This window comes from Salarias fasciatus, chromosome 4, assembly GCF_902148845.1.
Source record: "Salarias fasciatus chromosome 4, fSalaFa1.1, whole genome shotgun sequence".
Lineage (NCBI taxonomy): Eukaryota > Metazoa > Chordata > Actinopteri > Blenniiformes > Blenniidae > Salarias > Salarias fasciatus.
The window spans coordinates 14954303-14977469 of NC_043748.1; the positions used below are offsets into that span (position 1 = coordinate 14954303).

Sequence of the window (23167 nt, forward strand, 5' to 3'; positions counted from 1 at the left end):
ATTAATGATGCCTGGGAACCAATCAATGTGTCAGGCGCTTTTGTGCATTGGGCACGATCCTGCAAATCACCCAAAAGTGCTTTACAATGAAATATCTGAAGAAAAATAAAACCTTTACAATATTCCAAAAAAATATTTGAATATTTGCACATCTCGTATATTGTTTATGCCTTTTCCTTATCTTGTTTTTATAATAATACAAAGATTAAAATATGCTTTTGTAAGCCTGGCCCGGTTTTTTAGCAGGTCGTGCAATTACATAAGTGTGCGTCCAGGACTGCGGTGACTGGAGCTGAGCTCAGTGTGTGTGCGTGTGTGTGTATGTGTGTGTGCGCGCGCGCGTGTGTTTTGTGTGTGTGTGCTGACACTGACACTGACAGAGGAAGAGTCGCTTCGTCAACTGCTGGTTTCTCACATCTAATCTGGATTACGGTGTCGTCCAGTCTGCGGCCAGGACTCCAGTAATCACATTACTCCGTGTTGGACGGACGCCCAGCGAGACGCGGCTCGGCGGAGTCAAACCGAGGCTGCCGCGTCCGCGTCACAGCGGAACACTTTTTATTCTCATGCGTTAGGAGTTTTTTTTTCTTTTTTTTTTTTTTTTGCTGAATGTTTTGCCACCGAGATGTGAGAAAAGTTGAAGGTTTGTTTTCGCCTGCTGCGGTCGGAGAACGTGTGCAGCGCATCGCGGCTCTGCAGCATCCGGACTGATCACTGCAGCCTGAGCGGCACAGACACACTGATGCCTCCCTCACTGGATCCGATCCGACCCATCCTCTGCACGCCGACACCTCAGGTGCGTCTGCACCAGCCTCCGCCAGGTCGGTATCGTCTCTCTGCATGCCAATTACCTGCATTTAACCGTGCTTTTGAATTCAGATAATGCATTTGTAATGGAGGGATGCAGGGAATACAACAGTTTATCTGAGCGCTGGATGTCATCTTAATGACTTGCTGAGATGAAGTTCTGCTTCATTAATCCGGACCATGTGGCACCCAAACACAAACACACACCCCGGTGCCAAGTGTGTCACTCCTCAGGGTCAAATTGTACTTTGAGTCCAGGATTAAGCACATGAGGATGCCATGGAAATAGATGTCCTACTCCTGTGTGTGTGTCTATGTGTGTCTGTGTGTGTCTGTGTGTGTATGTGTGTGTGGAGACTGTCCTCTCATGATCCCACCACATCAGTCCCAATAGATTTAGTTATGAATGTTTCATCTTAAATGGAAAAAGATAATAATTTCCTGTCTTCTTTTTATCCCTCTGCACTCCTTAATCCAGGATAGAAAGGCCACGGGGAGGACACAGCAGAAAATCATACGAAATATTGGCAGAATTCAAAAGCACGTCATCACATGTCAAAGTATGACTTGCTTCTATTGCAGTTGGTATTCTTTCACACTTTAATCTATTTTTAGCTGAACCAATACTGTCAACTAATGAGACAGTGTCACTGCTTTATTGTAAGTAAATGCATACAGTTTGGTTTCACCTTCGCTTGCACCATTTTGATGATTACCAAGAAATTATCATTTCAAGTCTCTAAAATGTCTCGTGGGCAGAATTTCTATGTCCTTATTCTACTTTTTCCTGCACATTAAATTAGCAAAAGAGTGTTTATGATAATCTCAATCATTCCTGTACTCTCACTGGCAACTAAGTATATTTAAACAGTCAGATGTTGGCCAGTACAACAGATGTGCAATAACATTTCAGTCCTATTTAGTTTCGGGTGAGTTAAAAAAAAAAAAAAAAAATGCATTCCAGGTTAGCTGGTCACACCAGAGTATCCACAGATGTAGATGTGATTCTGTAGTTTTGCATATCTCAGTGTTTTCCCTATGATTTACAATGTTTCACTGATTTACCTGTTTTCACCAATAATGACCTGGGATAAGCTCCAGCACCCCACAACCCTGAACTGAAACAGTCCAATTTTTTTAACAATATAGGCAAACTATGTATTTTATTACTTTCAAATGTATCCAGGTGTTTCTTCTATTCCTTGAATATCACTTCAAAACATTGTGAGCTATTTGTAATATGTGACTGGCATGCTTTTGCTATTTGTGGGTTTTGGACCATAATTAGCAAATCAATCAGTGACAACAACTATTTGTAGCTTCAAATGCAGGATGAGACATTCAGGTGTACGTGTTTAATTTCCTGTATTTCCATTCTCAAACTCAAAAACAGGGGTTGCGGCTTCTTAAGCCGGTCCTTGTGATCCGGCGCTTCCACCATTTGCCCTCTTACTTGTGTACAAATTTGTCCACGGCAGTGACTGAACCTTTGCCAAAGCCCCGCTGACTCCGTAGTCCCACTGAGCAGCAGAGGAGATTTAGTCTTCCTGTCAGCGTGAAGTGATCCAAATGGACTCCGGAGCAGACATCGATCAGCGTAACGCGGGACTGAGCGGAGCGGCTTAAGCACTGGCACAGCTGCATCTTTGCTTAATTAGATTTGACAAACAGCCCAGCAGGTCGATGCTAAAATTAATATACCTCCTGATGAAAATTGTGCATAGAAACAGGGAGTTAAAGTGATTGCCAAAAGCAAGTTAAAACAAATACAATTACCCAAGCGACAGGGTAATAAATTGCATTTTCTGCAAATTGATTTTGTCCAGACCACAAAGAGAAATTATAACATATCTTTCAAATCACTGTTAATGTGCTTTGTCACTTATAGCATTTTCTACTGTTATTATGCAAAGAGGTGTTGATGTAATGGCTGTGTCCTCACTGAATAATGACTGTTTTATGTGTCTGCTGCAGGATCATTCCCGGTATACCTATTTCTGACTGACGTCTTTAATATTTTCTCCCTGTTAGTCAGCTCCTTGCTACACATGGCACTGCGTTAATGACAGCAGGCAGAAGTGGGTCGTACCAATGTGTCCGAAAATGTGTCTGAAGCTGAAATGGACACACATTTTATCAAATGTAATTTGTGTCACAAGTGTCTTACTTTGCTGTCATAAAAGCCTCTTTAATGTGGAGGATTACACCAAATCCACTCTCGGTCTGGATCGTACCGGCACTGTGTTGACGCCGGCTGAATTCAGCAGTGAGCTCTGCCTACCCTGACAGCGTTTTATGATTGTCACTTGTAAACAAATGCTGAAAGGCTTGTTATAGATCCATATGCTCTCACGCCACAGATTTCCCCCGGGGGTGTCTAATTGTTATGCTTTCAAGCTCAGAATGGACGGAGGCTGTAAAAAGATCCACTTGTTTTTCCAGTTACATCCATGACACAGAGATGCTTCAGCTTAAAAAAAATGTTATTATGTAGGTCTCAAATTTAAGAGTGGCTTTTTCAAAAGAACATGGCAACATTAATGTGTTTCTTACATCACGGAAATATGAGACAGAAAGAGAAAAATGACAGAAAAGGCAGAGAGGGAGTCTTGGTTATAGTTTGACTTGAAGCGTGCATGCATATGTTTTGCTTGAGTGTTTATACAAGTGTGTGGGTAGCTGTTCGTCTTTGCAGCAGACACCTTGCACAGCAGCACGTCTTCACTTTGATTATACACTCAGGCAGATGTAATCACAGTTTTCTTCTGCTTTCATCTTCTGTCAGACTTTCAACCCCCCTGGAATTTGACAACAAATATTTTATTCTACTGTGAACATGTCTTAAGGTCTGTTTGCGAAATGGTTAAGAAAATCAATTAAAGGAGAAGACGGTTGTCGTAGTGGATATTTGATTAAGACTTGTCGGGGTGAAGAACTCGAACGCCACGGATCACAGCTAATTGATTACTGCATGACTGGACTGCTGCATTTATTTTGGGATTAGCCGTGACTCTCTGAGATAATGACTTCCTTCCAGAAAAACGCTGTCATCCAGACCCACCTCGGGTCATAGACACACTTTATGTAAATGCACAAGTTAACTAAAGCTTCCCGAAGTGCACAGTTTGATTGGAAATATGGGAATCTGAAAAATAAGTTTGCAACGAGAAAAGGAAGGTCAAAGCAGAAGAGGATTGATGTTAATAATTTGTGACATTGTTTCTCCAGCAGATGTATCACATCCTGTGTATTTATTGTTAGTTTCAATGCTCTTTTTTACATTTTCAGGATCCATCTTGATGCTCCATGCTGTGCAGAAATGATGCTGCAAGTCTACCTGCAGCTCCAGGCTCTCTCTGTGACCACCACACTCCCTACCTCAGTGGACATCAGCTCTCTTTATTTGTTCAGATTCTCTTTTTAACTCCTGGTTTTGTTGCAATCATGGAGGAGAGCAAGCTCATCTTCAGCCTCGACCGTCACGACGAGGGCCCCTCAGTGTCGTTTTCCAAAGATAAACAGCAAAGCAGAGAGAGTCGGCCTGAACTCAGCTTAGGGATCGATCTGGACCTGAGCCAGGGGCAACGCTCCCAACCCCCCTTCCTGCCTCACTCCCCCTCATCCCCTGGCTCTTTAGCTGACCTGTCAGCATCATCAGCAGGCCTGTTCGTCACTACGAGCCTGGTCAAATCATCCTCCACAGAGTTAGAGCAGAGGGAAAACAGCTCTCTGAGGGGCAAACCTCTGCTCAGTCTGGTCAAGTCCCTGAGCACGGAGATCTCACGCCGGGTGGAGCCTGAGGTCAATCTCTCAAAGTCAGACTCCAAGCTGCATTTGCATCCCTGGAAGCAGATTACACACCCGAGGATTCCGGAGGCCAGGCCAAAAGCCGGGGGACTGAATGAGAACGACGACTGGGCATCACCTCCGTCCACTGGCAGCATGTCTCCGACCGAACCCCGCGGCAGTTCGCTGATCGCTGAGCTGGAGGACACGCGGAGGAAGTTCTCAGAGGCCATGCAGGACCCTCTGAGCATGCTGAGTAAGATAATGGGAGATGAAAGCTCAGGAAGCCCCAAGCAGGGAAGGGCTTCCGTCGCAGGAGACTCAGCAGCTTTTCAAGGCAGAGATGAAAGCAGCGACGATTCGGACCTAAAATGCTGGAGGAGAACGGAGAGTGAGCCAAGGGGTGTGTGCGACTCGCCTCTCAGAAGACTTCAAAAAGATTCAGTCATGAAATCCTTTTCCTCCGAACGTAGCAGCAGAGAGAGCCATTTGGAAATCTGCTCCTATGGAGACATGATCCAGGTGGTGCAGCACCCGAACAGACCCAGAGAGACACACCACAGAACTTATCCCCAGCCTGGAGTCACAGTTCCAGGCTCGTCAATGCCTTTCTATTGGCTCCTCCCCGTGGGTCTTCTAGCTTACGGGTTCTTCGTGCTGCCCCTGCCCTCCTACGTGACGGGTTTGTCCATGGGGGTCGCATGTGGCTTCATCCTGGGCTTGGTGGTCGTGTTCATGTTTGCCCCACGTCGCTCATCTGCCAGAAGCGCCCAGGCCTCCCGCTTGAGCAGACCAATTCCCATGAACATGGATTCACTCGAGGGAAAGCCTGAAGAAACTCTAGAGGTAACGTGTAAAACAATGATCTGTCAGCGTTTAATGCAGCAGTGACCATTTGGGTTCTGTGCAAATTTTGCAGCGGTGTTACATAGAAGCCTTGGTCATTGTAAAAGTCATTTCAGCAATCAGAATAGTAGTGCAAGTCCTATATCTGCTTTGTATTTTTGTTATATCATCATGCAGCAAAGCCTCACACAAGAATTAGCTCCATAGCTCTTAAATCTGGCGCTGGCTGCAGCGAAATCTCTGAAGCTGCTTCAAAGCATTCTCTGTTTGGTTTCATGGAAATGAGCCTCACAACCCTGTGTCTCTTCTGCAGGATGAGAGATGAAAAGAGAAAACAGCAGCAGCGACACATTAGATTGCATCAAAGACAGATAGTGCAATCAGCAGTGCTTAATGGATTAGCTTGGAGGTAATTGCTGTAAAAAAGAAAAAGAAAAACTGCCCTTCAGCACAGCAGGTTCGGTTAAAAAAAAAGAGGGTCATTTTGATAATAGCTTGCAGTTCTTGACAGCTCTGCTGAGAGTCAGTCTCGCGGCCACAAGATCGCAGAGTTAGCGAGATCAGATAGGGTGAAGTTTATGATTACGCAGGAGCTTCTGGCCCAGCGAAGCCTGTTCGGACACATATCGCTTGTGAAATGAGACACATGTATTCTGCCACGGTTCATGTTTCCCCTCCTGCTGAGTTGCACCGCTCTCTGTGAATATAACTAACTTGGGAGAGTGCAGGCCCTGCAAGGCTGGCATATTTATATATACACATTTCCAGCATGTTAAGCAGCACATGCAAGCTGTCTCTTTTTTTTTTCTTCCCCAGGAAAATGTGAAATGATTTGTGACTGACTTTGTTCCAGCAAGAGCGCCTTCAATCTTTCAAACGAATATCCTCATTATTTCCTCTCAGGGTTGGATGAATGAGACACACAGCTACGACCCTGAGACTTTCCACCCTTCTGTCACACACTCTGTGTATGTCACCCTGGACGGCAGCCGGCTGCGTCTGGCCTACCCACGCGCCAACATCCCCCGGTGGGCGGCCTTCGATGAAGCGCCCCATGAGGCCGTGTTTTTGCACTCTCGGGCTTACCATCTGGCCAACTGTAAGGTCGGTGCCTTTGTAGACGAAAATATCCTCATTGGTCTGTTCCCCGAGGTGCAGGTGTGTCCCTCAGGGAGAAGAGGGAGAGAGAGAGAGCCAGGGTGACCTCTCACCTGAACTCTTCTGCCTCGTCTATCTGCACTATGTCATCTAACACAGACCTGAAACTGCAGGAGGATTACGGGTGAAGTGATGATGCACTGAAAGAACTTGACCCCCTTCAGTTCGGCCGGCTGCTGTAGCTTCCTGTATGGGAGCTGGCACACTATAACCAATGGAGGGATGATTATCAGATTGTCCCTCTATATTCCATACTTAACAGTTTAGGGTTGCTGGACATGGTCCCAGCTGAATATGGGAAAAGGCAGACTGAATGGGAAACAACTATATTTTTATTGATAGCTGCAACACAATGTGTTTACACACTATTAAGAGAAATCCAGGATACCTTTTCTGAGGACACTCTGACACAGGGATGGGACAGGATAGGGCGTCCTTGAGATAGGAAGGTAACCTGCTTACCCACAGCAGTCCCAGGGTACCCCCTGCACGGGTCTCCAATCCATCACAGGGAAAACACTGAGAGACATACAACCACACACGTGCTCACATTCTCACCCACAGCCAATGTACAGTCGTCAATCAACACCAAACAACCTGCAAAACAGCTTCCCGTTTCTCCGCAGGTGTCTCTGGTGCCTCCTGGACTGGCTCGCAAGAGGGTGTGGAACAAGAAGTACCCCATCTGCATCACTCTGGCAGAGGGAGAGGTCGGGGAGGAGTGTCTACTGGAAGGGCCAGATGAAGAAGAAAGGGCAGCGAAGCACCTGGGCCCCGACTGCCAGGTTCCTGTTACCCTGTATCTGTTTGGCCGCACAGGAAGGGAGAAGGAAGAGTGGTTTCAGCATTTCCTGTCTGCCTCCCTGGCTGGAGCGTCCACCAGTGAGAGCGGCGAGGACAACATGGGTAAGATGTCTCCATGGTCTTGTGGCGTTTCTAAGTGGGTGAGGTGGTGCAGATAATGTGTTTCTCCCTGACTTCATGTCTGCCATTTCTCCTCAACACAGAAACACAGTGTGGTGAAGAGGCTAAGGACGGCACAGAGGAGCTTCCTGACCTGCCAGGAGCAATGAAAACCAGAACGCTGTTGGACTACAGCGTCTACATGACTCAGCTAATCGAGGCAGAAAGCTGCAATCCCACTCCCAGCCCCTGCCACAGTGACGGGAAGGGAAGCCCCACAACATGCAAGAAGGTCATTCAGAAATTCTTAATAGCAGTTATAGCTGCAGGAGTGATATTTTATTTATACAGCTCTTGCAGAAGTTTGTATAACCCTGCTTCCTCTCAAAAAAGAGACAAAAGGGAAAATATGGTTCTTTGTCACCGATATTTTATGATATTCACTAGATTTTATCTGCATGGTACTCTTTTTACATTTATTTGAATTTTTAAATGCTTAGTTTACTTACATATTGATTAAGTTCCACTTTATATTGTGCAAACACAACTATTCTAGAGTTGGACTGGTGTTAGTATGTCAGACATCTGTCTAGTCTTTTTAAATTACAAACAGTAAGTTAGATATCTAAGCAAAACATTGAAAAATACAGACACATATTGTACAACGAGAGGAGCAAAACTGCTAAAAACCAGCACTGTTTTTGTTTTTTGTTTTTTTTGTTTTTGGTTTTGGTTTTTGCACAGTTTCTGAAACATCCTTTTTTGCTTTAATGTGACTCAGCAGAGATGTTGTGAAATTGAAACTCTTATCACTCTTTCTCAGGTTTTCTTGTGATTTTTTTTTTCTCTTTCTGTTATGGGAAGTTATCACGTTGTTGTTTCTGCTCTATTTACCCTCTGCATGTCATGCCCGTCACGTTTATTCTCTGCATGTGTCCATTGATTAAAGCCGGTCAATATTAGCTTCAATTTCCTGCTCCAGGCTCACATTAGCCTTGCACAGGATGCTGGCTCAGCTGATGTCAGGCTTGCTCATGAAACCAAATGCCACCGCTTCGAAATATCAGATATCACCTGGCAACGATATTATTAGTAAGCAACTGGTGCGTCTTCAGCAGATGCAACAGTGCAGCAGATTCTGGCTTGAGGGGTGTGAGATTAGCATTTCAGAAGGTGATAGTCTGGGTGAATGTTTGTTGTGTTTCCAGAGCATATAATAGGATTGTGCATCTTATCTGCTCACATAAAATCTGAAAAGTGTGTGAAAAAAAATTAAGTTTGGGTTGAAATATCTTTGTTATCTCCTGCAGATTCCCAGTGAAGAGTATGGCTCTCGAGGTCAGGCGGGAGCTGAGCCTGACGCAGGTGCGGAGCCGCAGGGCTGCGCTGCAGATGGTCAGCCCAGCTGGGTGAACTCGCTGGTGGGCCGGATCTTCTGGGACTTCCTGCGGGAGAAGTACTGGGTCGATCAAGTGGCACACAAGATTCAGAAGAAACTCAGCAAAATCAAGGTGAGGATGGCTGAGAATGGTTGAAGCATTCATGATTTTACCATGCACTTCGTATAATTCAATTATCTGAATGCAAGAATACACACATATTGACATGCATGTGTTGAAGGTCACAACACAATATCAGGCACTCCTCATTCGTTGTGTGGTTGCGTGCATGTGCAGCTGATAATACACTCTCTCTGGTTCTCAAGACAAAGTGGGAGTGAGTCGGTGAGCCCTGATGGTACCGCAGCATCCCATTACTCATTTCCTGAGCTTCACTTTGTAACACAGCATTTTTTTTCTGCACTGTTTGACCCATGCATCCACACATCCACACTGCAGATGTCTCTGCTCACCCTCAGCTATATCATGAGGATCTCTCTTTTACACACATTTAGTGTGAAAGCTTTTTATTCCTAACTTCAATCCAAAATATTTACTCATTAAAAGCTCTGTTTGTTTCATTATAGTTGCCATACTTCATGAATGAGTTGACGCTGGCTGATTTGGACATGGGTACCTGCCTTCCCCAAGTCCTCAGAACATCCAGACCTACCTTGGACCGCAGAGGTGCAGTATAGTTGTTGATTTATGCTGCATCTTTTCTTAATCAGCATCTACCATGATCTCTCTTAGCCACATTCCATCCGTGGGTTCAAGCTGTGATCTCATTTGTTTCATTATGGAGTTTGTCATACAGCATCCGAAAAGCTTTGTATTGTCTCTCACTGAAGCGATTAGCAATCCTCTTATCCCGGACTAAGCTCAGCCAACAGCAACATGCCAAAGTTATTCCGGACTGGTCTAATGCCCCCTCAACAACAATATCCCCAGCAGACCCTATCAAGATAAGATGTTTGTCCAGTCCCGAAACAGAAATCAAGTCTAAGCTACGGTTCGTTAAGAGATCTCCTGCAGCTCGTGGTTCATCTCAGGCTGTTGAACTCCCTCTGCGCTGATCCCCCAGGCCTGTGGCTGGAGCTGGAGGTGGTGTACACAGGCTGCCTTCAGATGACTCTGGAGACCAAGATGAACTTATGTAAGCTGGGAAAGGACAGTGAGGATGAAGCGCACAGCTTTACAGAGACCCAACAAGTGGGGTGAGGTTCATTCCAGTTTTATGTGCCTCAGCTGATTAAGTGAGTGTGTTGAGGCAGTGTTTTGTACGGTCATTAGTGTGTAGTGAAGCTATGACTCATGTATTTTTCAGCCTAAAACCGAGACTCTGCATACTGGCTGATAGTGATGAAGAGTCGTCCAGCGCAGGGTCATCTGATGAAGAGGACTTCCTCCCAGCCGAGCCACAGGGATCCCTGGGAGACAAAAGCACCGTGGGAGCAGCTGACGGGTGAGTTAGCAACTTTACTGTCATCATCGAGTGTCTGACTAGATAATTCAAGGCTCATCTATCACAAATGTGCACGATATAGCACCATAGAACTGTCCAGGATGTTACATACCAGCTTCACCCCCTGTGACCTCAAGGCGGATAAAGTGGTATCAAATATGGACCGATGTCATCTCACCATTTCCAAGTTGTAAATGATATCTTGTTGAGAATAACTGTGTGAAAATCTAGAGACATATGCGATTTCTTGTTCTTGTCCTTCAAAGGCACACAGGTGGAAGCACCAGTAGGAAGATCCTGAGATTTGTGGACAAGATAGCAAAGTCCAAGTATTTCCAGAAGGCTACAGAGAACGAGTACATCAAGAAGAAGATCGCTGAGGTGTCCAACATGCCCTTGATGCTCAGTGTCGAGGTCCTGGAGCTCTCTGGAACTTTGGCCATCAACATCCCACCTCCCCCTACAGACAGGATCTGGTATTGGAATTCCCTTTAATTAATTTCCTCTAAATAATGACAGAAAACACCTGGTTTCTTCTTCCTCATCGCTGTTTCCTTTTCCATTTCAGGTACAGTTTCCAGGTCCCTCCAACGTTAGATCTTCATGTGCGCCCCATGCTGGGAGAGAGGGAGGTCACCTTCACCCATGTCACTGAGTGGATTGAGAAAAAACTGCAGTGTGAGTTCCAGGTGGGTCCACTGGTGCATCCTATCGTACCTGAGAAGTACTTTATACACTGTGTACACTACACAGGTTTGTTTTTTTCTTTGCACCTCAACAGAAAGTGTTGGTCATGCCCAACATGGATGATTTATATCTGCCCCTGATGACCTCTGGCCTGGAGAACCCTCCTGCGTCTCACCAGTCCTCCGTCCGGTCCACCTCCCACCAGTCCTCTGTGGAGTCTCAGGAGTACCTGTCGGAGTAGCGACCGCAATACGCCACGAAATTGGATTCTGCACCTGTTGTGCAGCTTTCGGCATTAATGTGTAATGGATTGACTGGCTGGTGCAGCTGCGTGCCTGAGTGCAACCAGTGCAGGACATCAGCCTCCTGAGGCCACGCCGAGCTCGGCAGGGGCCTCAAGACCGTGAGGATGGTGCTGCAGTGCCCTCTACTGCAAGGTTGATGGAACTACACAGAGGACTCAAAGGAGAACCTGAAAAAAAAAGGAAACTGAATGTCCCTAAATGCACAATATGTTACCAACAATCACACTGATAGTTATTTAAGCCAGCTATTCATCCATTCATCTGTTTTCTAATCCATTGAGAACTGCAAGGTAGCACAAGCACTGAAGTACATCAGGGTGACAAGCAGACAAATGCTGAGATTATGGTGCATGTTTTTTTTTTCTGAACTGTGTAACATTGCCATGGATTTATCACTGGAGATTAAAACTTTTCATTTTCTCTTACTTGTTGAATTTCACTCCAAAGTCAGTGTATAGCACACATACCACAAATTCACAATGAGTCACAACAAAAAGTGGTTTAAGTGATCCAACAAAAGTGATTTACAGACAAGACAGTGAATTTGAAATTCAGTTTAATCCTCTTGTAGGGATATAAGCCATTTTTCAGGCCTCCTCTGGCAGCGGCTCTGGCTGTGGCTTCTGGACATCTTTCTTCTGTGGCCCCTGTGTTCAAAAAAAGAAATCCGATGATAAAATACAAAAATAGGCCCGAACAGGCCGATATATTTTTAGGTCATCGTTGTCTTCGCTTTTCGGTGTTCAGAAATGTGCATTCAGGCAACTTTTATCACACTCACCATGAAGGCCCTCTTCTCCTGGGCTGTTTGGAAGCGCCCGTGGCCAAATTTGGAGGTGGTGTCAATAAACTTCAGCTCAATAGCTTCCCTGGACTTGCGGGATGTGTGTATGAGCAAAGACTGTGAGGGGGAGCACAAATATTATTTAACATCACGCAATGTAGTTTTCTCTTCATCCTGACCTGTAAGATCAGAATTTAGATTTTAAGTTGACGCCATACCTTCCTGAGGGTGAGCACACGCTTCTTCACTCCAACAACGCAACCTTTCACCATAACGAAGTCATTATTCACTTCACCGTAGCGGGGAAAGCCTCCCTACACGGACAAAATCCAGTAAAACATAACAATATTTCAAATAAAGGAAGAAATAAATGAATCATGTTCTGGACATTTATGGCATTGCTTATGACCGATATGATCATTAATACTCATGCATGTTTTCAAATATGATAAGGACTTTCGAATGAAATAAAATGTCTTCAGAAACATTAACAGTAGTAGAGATACCTGAAAAATATCCTGTGGCACACTAACAAAGTATTTCTTTGATGAAATTGTGTAAGATATTTAATAATAACAGGAATGGCTTACCATAGGGGTGATAGTTTTCTGGGTGGTGTCATAATTAGTGGAGGCATTGTTCCGAATCACCTTTCCATCCTGGATGTGGACACCCTTACCTATGCGATAGATCTTTGGACACATAAAGATACGGTACAGATGCATAAATATTGACAATGAGTACTACAGAGAACTAAATACTGTTAATATTATTAAAAGATGCTTGACGGGCTTGGTTTGATTCAGCACTTTGAAGTGTGGACGAACCTTCTTGTTGATCTCAGTGCGATGGTGATATCCTTTCTGGCCAGCGCGGGCTATGGTGTAGCCCACACGGGCAGGATGCCAGGCTCCGATGCAAGCCACCTTTCTCAGGCCCTTATGAGTCTTCCTGGGGAGTTTCTTTGTGTGCCAGCGGCTTGTCACACCTACCAGGCCGAAGAACAACTCACTGAATGATCTTGCAGGGTTTCTCCAAAAAAAAAAAAAAAAAGAAGCTTTATTTCTTAGTGGTACAACAGTCCCTACCTTTAAAGCCATGTCCTTTGCTGACACCAATGACATCAATCATCTCATCCTGGTAGAAAACAGAAGACACAGGTACGGCCTGCTCCAGGTGCTCCTTCGCCCAGTCCACCTTGTCGGAGATACTGCCTCCATTCAGCTGCACCTCCATGATGTGAGCTTTCTTCTGCTTTATTGGAAGTAGTCGCATCTGGAGACAGATTCAGAGACGTGTAAAGCCTGTGAACAGCAACTGGAAGGAAGTCCAAGTTTGGAAGGAAACAATGTCAGTTGCTTGGGGTGGAAAACATGGTTGAAAGGTGTCACACTCTAAATCTGATATAAATAGATGCACGATTCATTATGAGATCACATATTGATTCTCTTCAACTATTTTCATAAGTGAAGTCTTCAGTTGTGTGATAATTCTCTTCTTGGAGAAAGTCTGGTTGTAACAGCACAGAACTGGTTAATGCCTTCATAGTTTTTTTTTCCCTCCTTGGCTAAGTCTGGGTGAGTTGTCAGGTACTGCCCTGAAAATTATTTTTAACCTGCTACTTGAAACTGTCCTGCAGTGCCCCCTCAGTTTGTCCAAGTCAGAATTGTTTGGCTCCTAACAGCCAAAAGGTTCAAGATATTGAGACGTTTCCTTCTGTTTCATGCGATCGAGCCCTTTTTCATTCAGGTGGATTTAGAACAATGGATCCCAGCAGCTGGCAGTCATTACTCTAACCACTGAAATCAGATTCAAATGATCCACAATCACTTCCCACGTTGCTTCTCAAGGTTAGAATGTGATTAATGATGAGGGATTTATGAAATACTGGCGACTTGTCCAGGGTGTACTCTGCCCTCGCCCACACTCAGCTAAGATCAGCTCCGATGCCCCACCACCCTGAGCAGCTTATAAGGGATATAGAAGATTGACGGAATGATTTCTAAAGTTTTTGTCCAAATTCGGTAAGCTGGGATTGCCTCCTGAAACATGGAACTGGATAAAGCTGTATAGAAGATTAATAGATTTTATGAAGTTAATCTGTGTCAACATGTCTCACCAAGGGAATACTGGCCTACCTGGGAGTGAACAATAACCCGAATGACTGAGCAGTATTTCTTCATCATACTGAAATCCTTGTCCAGTTGTTTCTTTCCCGTCTCATCCTGCCACTTCTTACTGTGCTTGGTGAAGGCCTTCTTCTTGCACTTGTACCTAAAAAACACATTGAAGGCCGATCAGCTCAGACTGCATGTGTTTAACCAGGAGAAGAATAAATGATTACACACACCAGTTTTTGTAAAATCTGCGCTTGCACTCGTCGCTGAGGTGCTCGGCAAAGATGGTTTTCAGGGATCGTAACCCACGGGTAGTTTTAACATATCCCACAATCCCGACTACGATGATAGGCGGAGTTTCAATGATGGTAACTGGTTCAACTTCCTCCCGTTTTGACTGCTCTGTGGGAAAAAGAGGAAAATATTCAATTGTTGAGATGGCTGGCAACATACAACAATGGGGTATTCAAACTATTAAATGTGAATACTACAGGCTCTTTATAATTCATTCAGGAAAATAAAACAGTACAGTAAATACAGTAAAGCCTCCCATGTGTTGATGAACCATATTCCAGTTGTACATACTGAGTGCGGTGCGATGAACCTCCCTCAGGATGTGGGTCATCCCAGCTTTGTAGCCCAGGAAGGCAGTGAGGTGGACCGGCAGGCTGGAGTCATCTTTGGGCCACGTACGAACCCTCCCCCTGTGCTTCTTGCTGCGCTTGTGAGGCAGGAACCCCAGGTGTCCATGCCGAGGTGCATGAAATTTGCGATGAGACTGAAAAAGATGTAACCCACACAGAGCTCAGACATATTGATGACATTTTATTTCAACTGAAGGCCGAAATTACAACATGGCCACGAAGGAATTCCAAGTCTGTTTGCTTTCTGGATGACCCTGACCAGCACATTTTGACAACACACTGCATGTACACGTGATAAATCTAGAGACCATATGTTCATAAAATGGAAATAGTACCATATTCAAAGCAAAATTCAAGATCGGCTTTGTCTCATCATTTTCATCTAAATCAGAAATCCAGTTAAAACAGAGAATATGACTTTCAGGATATGAAAAAGTCACTGTCTCCCACGTGGCTTAACTAAAAACAAGACCTCAAAAACCTTTTATGAATACAACCAGTCATCCAAAATATGAATGATAAATACACACACATCTCTAGTAAACTGAAATATGGACAAAACGTGGATTAACATGTATCCATTAAAGCAGAAAAGAGGCAAAAACACAGAAGCACTGACCATGTCTGCGCACTGTCCTGGCGAGGGATAGAAAGAGAGAGGAACCAGTGCTGATGTGAGAGTCATACATAAGATGATACACAGAGTAAGGGCTCTAATTTGGTATTTGGCCCAGATGAGGGAACGTATTCGCTTTCATACAAGGTAATCTCTGCCAAGTCTCACCAGAAGATGGTAGGAGGAGAGAGGAGGACTCACTCAGAAGGTTAAGGTGGAGGAGAGGCTCAGCAGACAGGAACCACATGACCAAGAAAGGAGAGAAAAAGAAAGGTTGTTTTAGTCATGTGGCAAAAGTTCACCAAGACTGATCTGAGGTGCCAATAAGTGAATCCAGGTCAAGATGAAGTTCCGTTTATATCTTTGTTAATTTTGTATGGATGCAAGTCTACATGTCTGTGCAATTATTTATGTGTATCTTCTCATTCATTCATTGCCGATTTTATAAGTCACCAAAAAACATAACACAAAAAAAAAAATCAACCCTTTATTATCTCAAAGAATATGTGAAACTTCAGGCAGTTCTTACTTTTTGATCAAATTGAGGTCTTATTGTAAAGAGAGAAAATGTCACCTGAATTTCATAAAATGTGACTTTCATGAACACATATGCATGCACACGAGTAGGTTCACGTGAGCTGGAGATGTGAAACAAATGGGAAAAAATACATATCTTTGCAACTGTAGTGTAAGAGCATTTCTATTTGCTCGCTTTTTTTTTTCTTAGAAATAGAGCTCCCAGCACAAAACTGGTAGTTTGTAGGAACTGTATACACAATAACCCTGAGAAAACTGTTCAAGAAACCAAAAACACAATACACTTGATGGATTAAGCTTTTTAAGTCATATCTTTTTAAAATGTACTGCTTTGGAGACCGAGTAAGCCATTCTTGCTCTCTCGCACCATCCTCAGGATGTAAATGGTATAACAGTTTCTCCTTTGACCTTTACCCTTCGACATTGTCTTTTCGATGCTTTACTTCAAACACTATTCTTAGTTTTAAATTTCTAACAGATAAAATGGCATTAGCAAATACAATTTATGATATAAAATGACGCAAAGTGGGATTAAAATAATAAATAAATAATTTGTTGACCTCCAAGTCGCGATCGCGCAGCTTCTTCTGCGCATGCGCAGCATCGGAAGGAGAACTGTCGAGGTCGAACTGGAGGATTTCTACAATCCCTGACCAAAACAAGACAAACATGCCTGCAGACTATGATAAAGATGCCTACCCGGAGCCTCCTCGGAAGACCCCCGTGGTGGATAAACAAACGGCGTTGCCAAACCCGGCCCTGATCTTCACTAAACTCTTCTACTACACCGTGGATGTGCCTGTCACCACATTCAGAGGTAGCTGGAGCTAGCTAACCAAGCTAACAGCTCAGCTGCTCGATACTGCGTCTGTCGCGGCCTTGAATGGGTTCATTTATGATCTTCGAATTGCATTTTTTTTTTCTTTATTCAGATGTCATCGATAGCGTTCGGTCCAAAAACAAGATTGTGTACTACCACCAGAAGTTCCGCCGTGTCCCTGACCTGACTGAGTGCGAGGAGGGAGATTTCACCTGCTACTACGAGGCGGAGATGCAATGGAGGAGAGACTTGTGAGTGCAACTCACACTTTTCATGTTTGATTTCCTCACATCGTGACAGTCCTAACAGTAAATATCTGTTGCATTCAATCTGTGCAGCCCATGAAGTCGATATGCTGTATTCATTCTAAAGGCTTAGATAAGTTCAGTGAATTGTATTGGCCTTCCACTGTACTTGATTTGAAACTTAAGGCAATAAGATGCTTTCATAAACATCAAGGTACATTGAGTCTCAGCATTAGATAATGTTCACATCAAACTGTAACAAAATTATACCTGGCTTCACTATTCCACAAATTCCTAAATGATATGAAGTTATGCATATAGAAAGCCTCCCCATAATTTTGAAGCCCGTGCTTGTGGTTTTGGATGAGAAGCCTCAGTTGTTTGGTTGAATACTTTAACACTGGCTTACAGTAGCAAGGGGTGTTTAATTTTTCTCTTTAGGATCTCTGCTAAAAGTAACCTTTGTAAATATTGAATGGTAATGGCACGCTGTTTTTTCTTCAATTCTCAGTAAAGTTGATCAGGAGATCGTGAAGGTGGTTCAGGAACGTCTGAAAGCCTGTGAGCAGAGAGAGGGAAACAGCAGCTTGCAAAACTGTGCCAAAGAAATACAGCAGTTTAACGAGGTGACCAAGAACTACCAGTTGCGCTGTAAGTATTGTGAAAGCATTAAATGTTTCACCATTTCATCTGCCATGTTTACTTATAACTTATATTTTTGCCATCCCTTTTCCAGATGGAGACTTGGGAGCGTACGCCAGTGCAAGAAAGTGTTTGATGAAGCAGAAAGAGCGCATGATGGCAGCTCAGGCCCAGAGCGCTTAAGATCACTTCTCTGATGTCCTATGTAATAATTGTAAAATAAAGTTTGTGACATAGAATGTTTTTCAGCATGTGCTTTATCTCGTCCATAAATCAGACTGAAATAAATACATGCTATTCCACTAGTGGGTCAAGGTAATCTTTTTGGGGCAATTGCATTGCACTATTAGACTCATTCAGTGAACTATGAATGCTTGTTTTGGTTCAGATGTCATTTCACACTACAAAAAGTGATCCAACTGGCAGCTTTTTCTTAAAGCATATTTAAAATTGTTACTAGTAATTCTGTAGTGTCAAATGCAGTCATACATGAGTATAGCTCAGAAAATGTAGAACAAAACAACGGAGTGGTGTTCCAGAACGTTTATTCAACGCATCTCTGTACAAAAAGTTTAGGAGGCAGCGGCCTGGACAGCCTGGCCCCGTTGCACAGACACCCTGGTGTGAGTCTTGGCCAGATGGTCAGTGAACTCCTGGAAAACAAAACAAAAACAAGCAATGTTAGGTGTATCAACTTTACCGCATTACAGGTTAATGCTGGTTGTGAACTGACCTGGTAGGGAGACTTTGTGAAGACTGTCTCCTTCCAGAGGTCAGGAGTCAGGTAGCTGTATGTCTTGGAGATGGCGTCAAAGGTGGCCTTGGCTGAGAAGGAAAAATGGAAATAATGATTAAGTAATCAAGCTCCAAACAGATGTTACTAAGGGCCTTTCTATGACAAAATTGTTGAGCATTAAAGAAAGGGGAACAGAGAAGACCACTTCAGCGTCTTCCTGCCGTGCAGTGCTCGTTTCTTTCTCTCCAGATAACGACAACTACACCACTTCAGAGGTGGAGCTGAGCAGAGCAAGGAGAAAATAAAGACAGCAGAAACGGACAATATCTTACCAAAGTTGCCAAGCGTGGCAGTGCAGCCTCTTGCAGAGGTGTAGCAGTCATCAATACCGGCCATCATGAGCAGCTTCTTGGGCACAGGGGCGGACACGATGCCAGTACCACGGGGGGCTGGGATGAGACGCACCAGGACAGAACCGCAGCGGCCAGTCACCTTGCAGGGCACAGTGTGGGGCTTTCCGATCTTGTTACCCCAGTAACCTCTCCTGACGGGAACGATGGACAGCTTAGCCAGGATGATGGCGCCACGGATAGCAGTGGCCACCTCCTTGGAGCATTTCACACCGAGACCCACGTGGCCGTTGTAGTCTCCAATAGCCACAAAGGCCTGTGAAAGAGAGGCACCAATGTTAACAACGTATCTAGAGAATAACAATCCTGACAAGCAGGACGTCGATCACACCCACCTTGAATCTGGTACGCTGACCAGCCCTAGTCTGCTTCTGGACGGGCATGATCTTCAGCACCTCATCCTTCAGGCCAGAACCCAAGAAGAAATCAATGATCTCAGACTCCTGTAGGAAAAATAAAATGCACATTTAGGAATTAGTAACAAGGGAATGCAACTTTCAGCTCATGTCTGACTCCCATCAAGTAAATAGTTTTATTAGAAATACAACAGCAAGTATTTACAACCAGACCAAAGACTTAACTTATAAATATCCTTACTTAAACCAGAATTCAAACCTAAGTATTCTACATTTGAATTCAATGCATCATACAGTCACCCAGCTCCGAGTAAGCTTTAGATCTTAGTGTCAAGAACACATTAGTGAACAGGTATTATAATATTAACCTGCCTGAACTGATCAACACATCAGCATGCATTATCAATATATGGTCAATTTCAAACACACACTGTAAATTACAGTTAAATAGCTTCCCCCCTTCATAACAGCCGTGTTTACCTTGATGGGCAGAGAGTACAGGTAGATCTCCTCCAGAGACTTGATCTTCATGTCCTTAACCAGGCGGCCCAGCTTGGTGACTGGAACCCACTAAGAGGAACACACACTCGTTAACTTTTACACACACAAAGTTAACATGACAAGACTTCTGGGGTTAGAAATCACCTCCTTGTCCTCGGACTTGCCGCCCCGGGCACCGCGGCCCCTACCACGGCCTCTGCCGCGTCCACGGCCCCGACCGCGGCCACCGGCACCAAAACCTCCGCGAAAACCTCCTCTACCACCGGCGTCGTCCGCCATTTGCTACAGGAAAAAAATAATTTGTAAAGTTAACATCCATCCATTACAATAATGAGGTTTCATTGATCGCACTGTACACGAGTATCTCCGCCATGTTCACTGTTAAATCTATTGTCCTATATAAATACATCTGCGCGTTCTTGGTGTGAAATATAACAATTTTATAAAGATATGATACTCTGTAACCATTTTAGAGCTAAAGATGGTGTGTTTAGCTACACGATGGGTGAGATATTACACGATTTAAAGCGAGATGGAGGATTCCGTGATGCACTTACGTGATCGTTTAAACAGGAAGAAGGATTGTGGGAGGGGCCAACGGGATTTTATATGGAGGAGTTATCGCGAGATTTAAAAAAAATGCGCTCACTACTGCCTCTGCTGGCAGAGTTTGTGCTCTACCTCCAATAAACACCATGCTGAGAAAACAGTGAAAAGTAGATTTTCACAGACAAACACGTACTCAAAAACCCTCTCTGACACTTTTCAAAAAGAAAAAAATTATAATTTTACTGGTTTCCGATTTATTGCTAGTCACTCATTAATTCTCTGTAATCCTCCTGATTCAGTCTTTCTAGAATAAATGCAAGATGCACACTGTAATCACATTTTTTTGGTTTATTTACAAAATAAAACTACAGCACAACAGGATTACAAATTCACTCATATTAAATAGTACATTTTCAAAACACACACCTTCAATAAAATGAACACATGCAGAAATTATACACAGCAGTTAACAAACCATCATTTATCGTCAGTTACTGCTGCTACTTGGAGTCCCACTGGAGCTACCGCTGCTCTCCCCGAGTTCCTCCTCCTCCACCTCGTGTAGATCATCCATCACCTCCAGGCTCTCACAGATCAGCCCTATCTGCCTCTTCATGTGGGCCATGGTGCTCTGCATTCGCCTCATCTTCCTCTGCAGGGCTGTGGCGATGGCTCTGTGGTTTCTCTGTCTGGCTTCATACTCCTGCCTCAGTTGCTTGTAGCAGTTGTGCTGTGCCTGTGTGTGGTGCGAGAGGATGGTTCCACATCCCATGTTGCAGGGCTGCCGCCAGTGCTCGCAATGGCGTGAATGGGTGTCCAGGTCCCTGCGCAGGAGCTGTGCCCGGCAGCCCTGGTATGGGCAGGGGATGAGCTCGAATAGGCAGCTCATGCTGTGACAGTACTGCTCTGAGAGCGAGAAGGTCTCTGTGCAGCCTCGGATTTCATTCTTACACTGCGAATGGCCAGAAAAACAGAAATATGCAGTGATGAAAAAGATGGAAATTAGGGTATTTAAGTATTAATATCACAATAGATTGGAAACAAGTATTATTTTCAGGCAAAGTCAGTTAAAGAGTATGTGCACTAGCCAAAGAAATGAAAGAGATTATTGAAAGCTTTTTGTTTTCCAAATTAATCATGACTTGGGTACCTTAAGGTTCATAGTATGCATGTGTTGTTACAATGTCGGCATGGAAAATTTAATTCAGAAGTGTTGTGAATAAATTTGAATAAGTAATTACTTGGGATACAGCAGAAAAATACAAATATTCACTATTAAATGTCAAAATTAAGATGATCGTAATCATTAAAAAAAACTCAAACAACTTACAAATGCAATGTCAAATAACAGTATGATATTATACAGTTTTACTAAAAATGTGTAAGAATGCATGCCATGTAGCTTCATGATCATTTCAGTTTCCCACCTTGATCTTCAGGCGTCCAATAGCTTTACTCAGTTTGAACATGACAAAGATCAAGCTTGGGTTAACTGGCTTCCTGCAGCACGGGCATGTCTCCTGTCTACAGAAGAAACAAAACACTGTATTATCTTGAGGATGAGACATCAATAGCATTCAATTACAGTAGTGAACAATTACAGCTTCATTGTTTTTGTTGTATGTTGGTTTTTCAATACCGTTTTAGCCACTGCAAGATGCATTTCTTGCAGAAAATGTGGTGACAGGCCGCTCTTACTGGACATCTCAGCACCCCTTGACAGATGGTGCAGATCAGATCGTAGTCTGGAGGGTCCACAAAGAGCTCAACGTCATAACCCCCACTCTGTGTTGACACTTCTGGGTCTGCCTGTTTTGTGGCCAAAAGAAATCCAGCTTTATTATGGGTTATTTTGAACAGTCGTTACCAGAAAACAGTGTTCAGCTTCTTATATTTTTTATTAAAGCAGAAGTGAGGTCATTTTCTTTTTTCAAAGTCTAAAAACATGGACCTCTGACTCTATGATCATAGCAAATTTTCTTGACATAACAAATGAGAAAGGACCAGTACTACTGATTGAGCATTTAACACTGATACATGTTGCAGTAATCTGCCTTTTAGAATATTTAAATTGACCGCTTTGTTTGCTTTATTTGTCTTAGTACATTCTGTTTCCTGACCATGAAGAATTTTAGGGTTGCATTTTTGTTTAGAAAATATTCTGTATTTTTTTTTTAAGTAAAGCTTAAAGTATATGCTCCATTCGTTCCCATGATTGAGTTTCTTCCCGTGAATCATCTGTCCAGCTGCCTACAACCCATCCACAGTGTTTTCATCATGAAAGGCAAGGAAAGAGACAACATAACAGAATTGTTCTGGAAAGTCATATGACATGACCACATGATTTAAAATCTCTGTCAAAATAGTTCTTCACACTTAAAACGGTTTAAAAAAAAAAGAACCCTAATTAAATTAAAAATGCCAAGACACGTTTTATATGAAGTCCATCCTTCATAATAAAAAAAATATATCATGATACATTTACGATTATATAACTTAAGTAATAATAAATTAATGACTTCGGTTGAATTTACACCAAACATAAATGGTAAATGAATTATATTAAAAGGAAGAGAAACAACATACACAATCTTTAAATAAGCGAAATTGTTGTTCTTTACTCACCATGGCAATCTGCTTTCTTCACCGTGTCTCCATTCCCGGCCCTGGTTTACTCCATATCGATTCTTTCACATGTCACACACACCCGTGTTATCAATACTCACACACACATGAACTTTCCTGACAAAACATGAAGGAGGGACCGTATGCTACCACGCCAATGAGAACAGCAAATTATATAAACGGAGGCAGAGAATGGGGATCATTATGGAGGTCGTCCTTTCCCTGTTATTCTAGCACCAAACACTGGCT

General features: G+C 43.6%; 5 protein-coding genes across 5 annotated transcripts; 2 read left to right on the forward strand and 3 right to left on the reverse strand.

Moving 5' to 3' along the window:
- The first annotated feature begins 681 nt into the window (after positions 1-681).
- Positions 682-11759, forward strand: LOC115386936 (testis-expressed protein 2-like). Its single transcript, XM_030089401.1, has 12 exons — positions 682-821; positions 4096-5439; positions 6343-6543; positions 7224-7503; positions 7605-7792; positions 8811-9011; positions 9467-9566; positions 9964-10096; positions 10207-10344; positions 10611-10820; positions 10913-11033; positions 11126-11759. Exons 2-12 carry the CDS (start codon positions 4114-4116, stop codon positions 11270-11272), a joined length of 3045 nt encoding a protein of 1014 aa, XP_029945261.1. The 5' UTR covers positions 682-821; positions 4096-4113; the 3' UTR covers positions 11273-11759.
- Positions 11760-11796: 37 nt separating this feature from the next.
- LOC115386939 (60S ribosomal protein L3-like) lies at positions 11797-15531 on the reverse strand. The gene is made up of 10 exons (XM_030089403.1): positions 15501-15531; positions 14823-15015; positions 14471-14639; positions 14259-14394; positions 13209-13395; positions 12948-13108; positions 12711-12812; positions 12339-12434; positions 12118-12237; positions 11797-11983 (listed from the first exon to the last, which is right to left on the reverse strand). Exons 1-10 carry the CDS (start codon positions 15501-15503, stop codon positions 11924-11926), a joined length of 1227 nt encoding a protein of 408 aa, XP_029945263.1. The 5' UTR covers positions 15504-15531; the 3' UTR covers positions 11797-11923.
- Positions 15532-16602: 1071 nt separating this feature from the next.
- On the forward strand, positions 16603-17973 carry ndufb10 (NADH:ubiquinone oxidoreductase subunit B10). The gene is made up of 4 exons (XM_030089820.1): positions 16603-16851; positions 16967-17105; positions 17611-17750; positions 17836-17973. The coding sequence occupies exons 1-4, from the start codon at positions 16704-16706 to the stop codon at positions 17922-17924; spliced, it is 516 nt and encodes a 171-aa protein (XP_029945680.1). The 5' UTR covers positions 16603-16703; the 3' UTR covers positions 17925-17973.
- Positions 17974-18269: 296 nt separating this feature from the next.
- Positions 18270-20333, reverse strand: rps2 (ribosomal protein S2). Its single transcript, XM_030090358.1, has 7 exons — positions 20302-20333; positions 19889-20026; positions 19724-19813; positions 19223-19330; positions 18810-19143; positions 18475-18566; positions 18270-18394 (listed from the first exon to the last, which is right to left on the reverse strand). The coding sequence occupies exons 2-7, from the start codon at positions 20021-20023 to the stop codon at positions 18314-18316; spliced, it is 840 nt and encodes a 279-aa protein (XP_029946218.1). The 5' UTR covers positions 20024-20026; positions 20302-20333; the 3' UTR covers positions 18270-18313.
- A 339-nt stretch (positions 20334-20672) lies between these two features.
- rnf151 (ring finger protein 151) lies at positions 20673-23153 on the reverse strand. Its single transcript, XM_030090125.1, has 4 exons — positions 22919-23153; positions 21933-22102; positions 21721-21817; positions 20673-21245 (listed from the first exon to the last, which is right to left on the reverse strand). Exons 1-4 carry the CDS (start codon positions 22919-22921, stop codon positions 20781-20783), a joined length of 735 nt encoding a protein of 244 aa, XP_029945985.1. The 5' UTR covers positions 22922-23153; the 3' UTR covers positions 20673-20780.
- Positions 23154-23167: the final 14 nt, after the last annotated feature.

Bases quoted from the DNA above. Each gene is read 5' to 3' on its own strand.
- LOC115386936 (XM_030089401.1), top strand. From the start codon at position 4,114: ATGCTGTGCAGAAATGATGCTGCAAGTCTACCTGCAGCTCCAGGCTCT. The intron at 7,504-7,604 runs GTAAGATGTCTC...TCCTCAACACAG, and splicing joins GAGCGGCGAGGACAACATGG to AAACACAGTGTGGTGAAGAG. The intron at 11,034-11,125 runs GTGGGTCCACTG...GCACCTCAACAG, and splicing joins AACTGCAGTGTGAGTTCCAG to AAAGTGTTGGTCATGCCCAA.
- LOC115386939 (XM_030089403.1), bottom strand. The intron at 14,395-14,470 runs GTGTGTGTAATC...TGTGTTTTTTAG, and splicing joins CGCAGATTTTACAAAAACTG to GTACAAGTGCAAGAAGAAGG. The intron at 13,109-13,208 runs GTAGGGACTGTT...TCGGCCTGGTAG, and splicing joins CAAAGGACATGGCTTTAAAG to GTGTGACAAGCCGCTGGCAC.
- ndufb10 (XM_030089820.1), top strand. From the start codon at position 16,704: ATGCCTGCAGACTATGATAAAGATGCCTACCCGGAGCCTCCTCGGAAG. The intron at 16,852-16,966 runs GTAGCTGGAGCT...TTCTTTATTCAG, and splicing joins GCCTGTCACCACATTCAGAG to ATGTCATCGATAGCGTTCGG. The intron at 17,106-17,610 runs GTGAGTGCAACT...TTCAATTCTCAG, and splicing joins ATGCAATGGAGGAGAGACTT to TAAAGTTGATCAGGAGATCG.
- rps2 (XM_030090358.1), bottom strand. From the start codon at position 20,023: ATGGCGGACGACGCCGGTGGTAGAGGAGGTTTTCGCGGAGGTTTTGGT. The intron at 19,331-19,723 runs GTAAACACGGCT...TTTTTCCTACAG, and splicing joins TGTACTCTCTGCCCATCAAG to GAGTCTGAGATCATTGATTT. The intron at 18,567-18,809 runs GTAAGATATTGT...TTTCCTTCTCAG, and splicing joins TGCCACGCTTGGCAACTTTG to CCAAGGCCACCTTTGACGCC.
- rnf151 (XM_030090125.1), bottom strand. The intron at 21,818-21,932 runs GTATTGAAAAAC...TTTCTTCTGTAG, and splicing joins ATCTTGCAGTGGCTAAAACG to ACAGGAGACATGCCCGTGCT. The intron at 21,246-21,720 runs GTGGGAAACTGA...GGCCATTCGCAG, and splicing joins TTGGACGCCTGAAGATCAAG to TGTAAGAATGAAATCCGAGG.